Source organism: Triplophysa dalaica, chromosome 19 (genome assembly GCF_015846415.1).
Source record: "Triplophysa dalaica isolate WHDGS20190420 chromosome 19, ASM1584641v1, whole genome shotgun sequence".
Taxonomy (NCBI): domain Eukaryota; kingdom Metazoa; phylum Chordata; class Actinopteri; order Cypriniformes; family Nemacheilidae; genus Triplophysa; species Triplophysa dalaica.
In genome coordinates, this window is record NC_079560.1 from 2671822 (window position 1) to 2681039 (window position 9218).

General features: G+C 37.4%; 1 protein-coding gene across 1 annotated transcript; it reads right to left on the bottom strand.

Annotated features, from left to right (window-relative positions):
- tbca (tubulin cofactor a) lies at nucleotides 1–8730 on the bottom strand. The gene is made up of 4 exons (XM_056731970.1): nucleotides 8567–8730; nucleotides 3117–3222; nucleotides 2049–2135; nucleotides 1–294 (listed from the first exon to the last, which is right to left on the bottom strand). Exons 1-4 carry the CDS (start codon nucleotides 8617–8619, stop codon nucleotides 214–216), a joined length of 327 nt encoding a protein of 108 aa, XP_056587948.1. The 5' UTR covers nucleotides 8620–8730; the 3' UTR covers nucleotides 1–213.
- Between the last annotated feature and the right edge of the window lie 488 nt (nucleotides 8731–9218).

Here is a 9218-nt window from a genome sequence, read left to right on the forward strand (position 1 = left end):
TTGTAATGGTAAAAAGAAACTTTATTTCACGGCTGTAAATTTTAACATGTAAGGCCAAAGAGATAGTTTTGCATTATTGTGAATTCATACAAAAATGAGTAAAACACAGACCAGAGGCCACAGTAAACTCATCGCAGTACTGCAGAAACACTAAACAAGTGAGAATAACTGGAATGGACACTTGAGATGTCAGTGTGTGTTTATGCCTGGACATCACCCTTCTAGCTTGACTGAATCTAAAATAGTTCTGGCCTCCTTGTATTCTTCTGTTTCAGCAAATTCTTCCTCTGCTTCCTGAAAAAGAAAAGTAAAAAATGAAAAATAATCACAGACTGGACCCAATTGGGAGTTTATTAGAAAAATATATTGAGATCCCACAGTTAAGTTATTAAAGAAGTCAGGGGTTTGAAAATGTATTGGTGCATTAAAAACGAAAATTCATATGCATTAATTACATTACACATAAGTTGTATATAAACAATTATATAATATTTATATAAAAGAACAGATTGTTATTAAACAATCTTTTTGATAAACATTACATGTTGGCTACTATGTTCAATCACAAAATCTTAAAGAATTGAGCTAAAATTCAAGTCTACATATCTCAAATTAAAGTCTATATATCTACATATATATATATATATATATATATATACACATACATATACATATACACACATTTACAGATATATATGGTCAGCCATATTTCTATAAATATAATCAAAATACTTTATCATTTTGTTATAATACGATGTGGACTGAATCAGCAGAAAGAGTTCGCAATTTTTGCATTAGATCGAAAAAAATCTGTGTGAACCCCCATTTAGGAGTTATTACTTTGTAGTTATTACCTTCCCAGTAACACACAGATACACTAACTCCATCACCAAACAGCTAATTCACTCAGTGAACCTGTCAGATATTGCACACACAACCAGCACAGACAAACACACACTTAACACAGTGTGAAAATGGAGGCAGTGAGTGAAGTAGGTCGTATCAATGCTAATCGATCGACGACGGTTTCTATGGAGGCCATTGCCGTGACAACGTTACTAATGAACTGGAATGAGTGCAGCACAGGACTGTGCGTGTGTGTGTAAAAGCTTTGCTGGTGTAAAGAACAACTAAAGGTTTTACAAATTATTTCTTTTAAACACACACTTGTGCACCTGCATGATCCAATGGCATCCTTTTTCTCTTTTAAACAATGGATGTATTCTGTTGATGAACATGACCTCGGTAGACCACCAATACTTCCTCTGAAGACCAGGAAACAGGGAGACGTCTCTCAGACACATTGCTTACAAACACACCTTCTATGTATCATGCTCACTCTTCCAAACACATAGAAAGATACTTTTGAAGCTTTTGCAATATCCTATCATGCACCGAAGTGAAATATTTGGACGAAAACGATAAGCTTATAACCTATATATTGTTCGATATACAGTCTCTAAATATGACATTTTCTGAGACTGAAAATTCCTCCCCCATTGACAATCCTGTACCAAGCCTACATTACACTAATTATAATTATAGTGTATAGATTGTTTAACTTTCAAACTTTTCTGGTATAATGTTTGTTTCATAAACAAATTTAAGATGTTCTTCCAGAGCAACCCTAAAAGTTGTTCTCCATAGCCACAAGTCTAACAGGTCTCAAGACAGAAATCATTTAGACACAGGTCGGCTTCAAAAAATCTGCTTTTGTTCCTATAATTTACACATTCATAAAAATCTACAACTAAATCCACAATGTTATGCTAATAGCAGTAAGTGACAGAAAGACAGTACATGCTGTATTTTAACTGTGAGCGGCGTGCAGCTGAAGTGGTTTAACCAGAGGAAATTATTCATAATATATCGGTTATACCATGTCAGCCTAAATTGTATTATCGGCAAATACCGATATGAGTGATCATTTAACGTGCATCCCTTGTTTTATGTTTGCGGAGAGAAGCACAATATCATAATTTCCCGCAGTTTGATGTAGTGGTTACGAATGGGTTGCATTAAAAATAATGTGTGCGCGATATTCTCACCAATAGTTGCTGCAGGTCAGCATGGGCTATAGATAAGCGCCGGTGACAGTCAGGAACCATCATTTTTGCTTCCTGCAATACCTCCACCTGTTTAACACAGAAAAATGCTTTTACTGTACCCAGTAAAAAAACGGACTGAAATCTTGCTTCACAAAATCCATCAGTTCCAAAACACAACCACCCTCTGAGAATTTAAGAATTTCTGTTTGTGTGCGTAACCTCATTAAGCACTTGAAGGAAATTCTGTAAACTCTGTTCCCTTGTTGAGTGATTATTGAGTGCTCGCTTTAAAACAGAGCTGTACATATACCTCCGCTCCAGAGAGAAATACAGAGGGATGTAACAGAGAGAGAGCGAGAGAGAGAGAGAACATGGGCCACTACTCCTTGAGATCCTCTAAATTAGCAGCATGTGTTGTTAATTACAAAACTCCTCCAAAGTTACATAACGTCATTAATTTTGCATCAGCACATTAAAACTCATTAAAACTCTCGGCCTGATTTCACCCAAAGCACTGCCACAGCGAATCAGCCACATCTCCTTCACCATTAACAAAGCTATTCGTGTTAAAGGGCAGGACAAGAAACATATACCAGCAGTCCAGTATTCCCACATAAACTAATAACTTTATTTAAAGCCTAAGAAGGTCCTAAACCCAATACCAAAAATGTATGCTTTGGTGAATGAACAAAATGTATTTAACTTCATAATTTGCTTTTTAAAGCAAAAAAACAAAGTTTACATTCATCTGCTAAATTGAAAATATGCAACAGCTAATTAATCCCAGTGTCGCAGGGTAGTAAATAAACATATGGTCAGTAAATATTCACAATTTGTGTGGGGCGAATGTACATTTTTGGATGCAGTCTAAACCAATTTAACACTTTAAAGTACATAATGCTGTAGGTGACTAGAATCAGAGTTTGGGGAACATTGAATGATTTCTTCGGGTTTGGCCTTTGAATAAGGTACATTTAAGTGAGTTAAATGAGTAAGTCCCATCAGAGATCTCTCGAAGCCGACAGGACAGCTGTTGTTTTCGATGAGAGCCTTGAATATTTTTCTCACCTGTTTTTTGATTACATACTCGTCTTCTGCTTCGGCCTTCAGCCGCTCAACCTTCTCCTCCTGCTGCTTTGACTCCTTTATGTACATCATCTTCTCCTTGGCCAAACTGAAAGAGAGTGAATACAAGAATGAGTTGGAAAGCAGGGGTTTCTACTCCAGAAAAGTTATACTTTTTCGTATTATCAGTGTTGTTAGGAATTTGTTTTCAACGTGGTCAAGCAACTAACTAGAAGATATTTAAATATATATTTTATATGTAAAATTGTTCAAAACGACAAATATTAATTGTCTTCAGTTGTCATTATTTGAGAGCAAATAAATGTCACGGTATAAATAAACTGTGGTGGGTATTTTAATAGGCTCTGGATGAAACAACCATTTGTCAAAAAGTGATTATATAATAATCATAGTCCCATTTCACAATTTTTTTAGGAAATCCCTATTACTGAAATTCACGTCACATTAAGAAGCTAAAATGCTAAGCACACCTTGTGCCACGGTGACATAACGACAAATGAGAAGTTCAAGAAAAAACAAAATTGTCTATAGCAGTTGACAGGTCAAAAATTTAACAATAAACTATGTGATGCACCACCAAAATAATCAAAAAGTTGAAATGCAAATATAAATGAAACCATACATTTACTAGCATAGAAATGATACATCTAGATATCTAGGTATCTTCAGATGACTGTATTTCTCTTTAGTCCAAATAAAAACATGCTTTGCCTAGTTACAATTGATTTAATAATAACCTTTTCTAAATACGTTGAAAAATATTACTGTTGTATTGATTAAAAGTGAATATGAACTTGTTTTCTTTGCAGTATTTTAACTCTGGAAAAAATATAGAGCATCTTTTCTTTTTAAGAAATAAATGCAAACAGAAACATATTTTTATTTGAAATAAGTTCAATTGAGAAGTATTATTAGCAGTTCGAAGAATGAAACAAAAATTATCATTTTACATAAACACATACCTTGAAATAGTACATTTTAATATCAGAAAACCCCTTTTGAAATGTTCCCTTATAATTTTTTCCGCGTCTGTATATATCCAACAGTAGACATGTTTTTCCCAGCATTTCCTGACTGGCTCTCCACACTCATTCTTGTCTTTCCTTCTAGTCCCTGATGATGTATCTACTATCAATCTCAGAAAAGCCGCATGCTTGTTGGCCACAACGCTAAGCTGCATCAGCTACTTCCTGATCGCTACGCTAATCTGTCTTTTAACTCCATCTGTCTCTCTCTCTCTTACACACTCGCAAAGACACTGTACTGCCCCTTCTAGGATTAATTGATCATCAATTTAGTCCCTAATTTGGACCAAATCAGGTGGCAAATCGGCCACTTTTGCTTGATTGTTAGTGAAAACGGGGCGCGAGTACATTGATAAATTTTGATTATTTATCAATTATGGGCAAATGAACTAAATACATTGAATAAACTCGAGGACTGATTGTCGTAATGGAGTTTGAAAATATCACTATTGATAATGATTCTAGCTAATAGCCGTTTTCCGTCTGTGGCCTGCTCACTTGTCGGGACGACATGGCGTCTTGGAATTCATTTTTCATAAAATCAGGCACATGTGTGTGTGTGTTAGACAGCGAGAGAGAGGGGCGAGAGCAGACGCTTCTCCATTAATCAAACGTTCTGCCAGCCTGGACCACGTGCCTCAAGAATCCTCTCCGACTGCGGCGCTCTGTCATATTTTATGTCAATTACGCAGGTTTTAACAGGCTTCAATCACAACGCCCGCGTGCAATTTTGAGCATATGCTCAAGGTAAGGATTTCTCAGATGTGTACGCAAAAACCAGTCCACGGAAGGATGGGGGGTGGAACTAAACTAGGGAGACACAAGCATGGAAGCCAGACGGGGGTGACAGGGTGGCGGGCGAGGGGTGGAGAGATCGCGTGTAGCATAATTCTAATAAAAGTGAGGGACAGGCTAATGAAAAAGTGTCATGCTGATGTTAATTTTTGGTTTCTGGAGGGTGATGTGGATGTAGCTTATAGCAGGGGCGGAGCTGGCCGTCTGTAAATGGGGCTGCCAGGACCGCTTCCTTCAGCTTAATGGAAAAAGCATCTCGCTGGAAAATCGAGAAAAGAATTAGACTCGACACACACATTCGCGTGCCTCTAATACTGTATTTTTGAGGCGCCAAGCCAGCGGAGAGACCTAGTGACAAAAGCAAATTACGTCTGTCATTTTATTAAGTGCATCCACTGAGCTCGGCCAGAAAACGCACGCTGGAATACATCGCCAAAATAAAGAAGAGAAAGAAAGAACGGAGCAGGTAAGGGAAAGAAAGGATGGCGTTGGCTGAGATGATAATGAGTATCCAAACTTGCTTGAATCTTTGAGAGAAGGTCTGAAATAAAACGAATGACACATGAATCTTCAACCCAACAAAGCAGTGAACACTACCGAGAAGGGAACATTTGGCCTCATAGATCTTGACCACTTCATGGGGCGCTCCAGTGGTCCTCGAGGCTTTCTGAATAAGCTGACATTAACCGAACCCGCAACCACATGCACGAGGTCCAAAACCTAATCCCATGAAACGCTGGCCCATCACCTTCTGAAAACTCCCAAATCACACAGCAGACCAGACAGCTGTCAATACTGGAGTGGATCACAAAAAGTAAGCATACTGTCAGTCTGGGAAATGATAAAAATTTAATATTATTCAGACTAAAAAATATCCCTCACACATGGGCTTGACATGTAAAGAGACAGACGACACTGTAATTCTTCTGTATTGTTAGGATGTCTGCAAAAAAATCAACTGACACGGAGTAACCCCTTAAAATAATGGCAGAGATTACTTTACAAACAACTTTTCTGGACATAGCACAGATGTTGTAAGTTTTGTTGCTCAAGTATAACATGTCTACTGCCATCTCTGAAAACAACATCAAGCACTTACACAGATATTACAAAAATCCAAATCTTACCAAGAAACGCAATGTTTTCTTTATATGCCCAAAATGTAGTCAATTGTCAAATCTCTGGAGCTTTTGAAAAATCAGCTGTGGCAGGCTGTCAATTTTGTGTGTATAATATAGTTTTTCAGGGTTTTTTTTACAGTGCTGACAATCAGTAGATATGTTTATATGATGAAATTGTACATATTTATTTTGACCATAGACAACACACTGACACTTTAATGGACTGGCGCAACAAATATAGACAACTTCCAGAACTGCAAATAAAAATCTGAAATCGTTGTGCAGCCCTACTCGAATGCCATTCGTTTTTATATAACAAGATTAGCTTTAGTTGAAAATTAACTGTCATAAAACTACATACTGCATATGTCTTATGTTTATTTAGTGTATGTGGGAACACTACAGCATCAATCTCTCTTGCGCCGGCTAAAAACACTAGGCCTGAATTGCAACACTCGGGCAAATCTGTGCAAAGTGTTCATAAATCTTTTTATGTAAACAGGTTGACTGAGTCCAACTATTTAAGGTTTTACATACAGTTTAGACAGCAATCTGTTCTGCTGGCGTCCCACAAATAAGGCCCACTGACAGAGAGCCGATGAAAAAATTAGCTTATAGCAAGTGAAAACATACAAACAGGGCCAAAACGAGTAAACCATGTGCCCATCAAGCTGCCCACATGGGCCTGACAAATGAAGAAATGCAATTCAGCAATACAGCGTTCAAAGGTGGACAAAATCAATTATCTGACCTGGAGCTGAGAAGCCTCATTCTGAGTGAAACTCACAGGCCTGTGCTCATGGGGAGAGAAACACTGAGACAAATCTATACAACCTAAAGACTCATCTGAAAGAAAACAAAGCAACTTGCACAGCTCTAATCGATACAGAGGCCAGACTGTCCGCATAAAGAGACATAACAGACAGGAAATCTGTCTGTGAGATATGACCAATATGTCTGCAGCAAGAAGAATTCCTCAATAAAAAAAAATCAGCTGACACCAAAAAAGCCAATGCTAAAAGCACATTTTGCATAAATGAATTCAGACACCAAGATCAGATTGGTCCCACATGTGAACATCACCCGGCTTTGACAGGTTGAACATTTGGTTCTTATCTTAGCGGGGCTCATTACAATGTTGTCTCCTGTGTTGGCACGGTGTGCGGCTTGTTTCCTAACCCTCTCTCGTTCTCATCCCCACTGAGAATCATTCCCTCACTTCCATTACCAGCCCTATCAAGCAGGCCCATCTCAATCAGAACCTCATATGGTCAATCAATGCAAACAGCACAGCAGTCAGGTGGGGATTGGAGGGGAGAGCGGAGAAAGGAAGGGTACAAAGAGGATGAGCCACAATCGCAGACACCCGCAGAACACAAATGACCAACTTTTATACGGGTATCACATTCATTAAACTATTCTGACCAACTACGCTTCCTTCTTATTGTCGTTTTACAAAGATAAGATAGATAAGAGGAAACAACATGCATTACTAAAGTCAGCAGTTTTGTATGCTGAAAGAAAAAATACCTAAAGGGATACTTCACCCAAAAATGAAAATTCTGTCATCATTTGCTCACATTAGAGTTGCTCCAAATGTGTATAAATGTGTCTATTCTGATGAACACAAAGATATTTTAAATAATGCCAAACAGAACTCAACACCCACTGACTACCATAGTAGGAAAAAACATTGGTAGTCAGAAGTCCTACACTTGCTGTCCTACATTCTTCAAAACGTTTTCTTTTGTGTTAAAAAAAATGATGAAGTAATTTATCCTACTATGGGAGTCAATGGGTGTTGAGATCTGTTCGGTTATAAGCATTATTACAAATATCTTTCTCTGTGTTCACCAGAACAAAGAAATTTATACACATATGGAACAACTTGAAGGTGAGTAAATTATGACAGAATTTTCATTTTTGGGTGAAGTATTACTTTAACACTAATGTGATATCTCTCTCTTTATGGATAAAAAACTATTACACTATTGTATTAAACAATAAACAATGAGATAACTGGCAAAATAATCATACAGTAATATGCGAATATAAATGAAACCATACATTTATTAGCTTAGAAATAATACAACTAGATGGAGACTTGTGGTATTCCTCTTTAGTCCAAATAAGCACATGCTTTACCTCTAGTTATTACTGATTTAATAATTGCACATTTATTGAACAACGCCTCATATTCATTTCTCATCTTGAGTATAATGTTTATATTGCCATTTTTAACTAAACACATACAAGAGTTGTCACGAATATCTCTTAGAGGCTCCTAGACGTGTTCATTCACTTCATTCAATCGGATAGCTGACGTTGGGATGCTAACGTTACCGCTGCTATTAAAGCACCGGACTAGATTTACATCCTGAGCCGAAGGATGACACACATCTGCGGCGTGTGCTCAAAGAGGGGCACGGTCAATACGCGGCCTTAGCCTGCGGAGTTATCACACAGAAAAATGCAGTTTACTTAATCTTACCGTCTAACCACACCGGTCTTGATTTTTATTTGTCTTACTCTTGGGTCAGCCATTGTTCGTTCCTTCAGAAATAGTGCGAAAAGATAGATCAATACGTTTATAATTTCAGAAACTAGCAGCTGAGATTAGCCCGTTAGCCACTCGCAAAACAACGCAGCACAAAAACTCCGCTCATGCGCAGAAGACGCCGCTTGTAAAGCGCGGTTCAAAGATCAACTCAGAAATCATGTCATCAACAACTTTGTTTTTACTCTTTAACATAAAAATATTTGATCTCGGTGGGAATTTATAGACGTTTAAACGGCTAACAACATACTTTTCATTAAAACATTATTTAATTAAGATTAGTTTTTTTCTATTTTCCTCGTGCACGTGACAAACCTCAATGTACATAATTTCTTACCTTATTCGGTTTATCTGTGGCGTACCTGCTGTACGCGTGTAATGTCTTTGTCAACTTTTTTCTCTCATTACAATATCACTCATTCATTTTTTTTACCTCATTGAGCCAATACCATTGGTATCAGTTGTTGGAATATATTATAGCCGACAGCCTACACTTATAACATAAAGTGTTATTGTTAATAATCGGAATATTTATTTTATCAACACATAACGGATTGGAAAATACTGCAGTGATAGAATTTATATT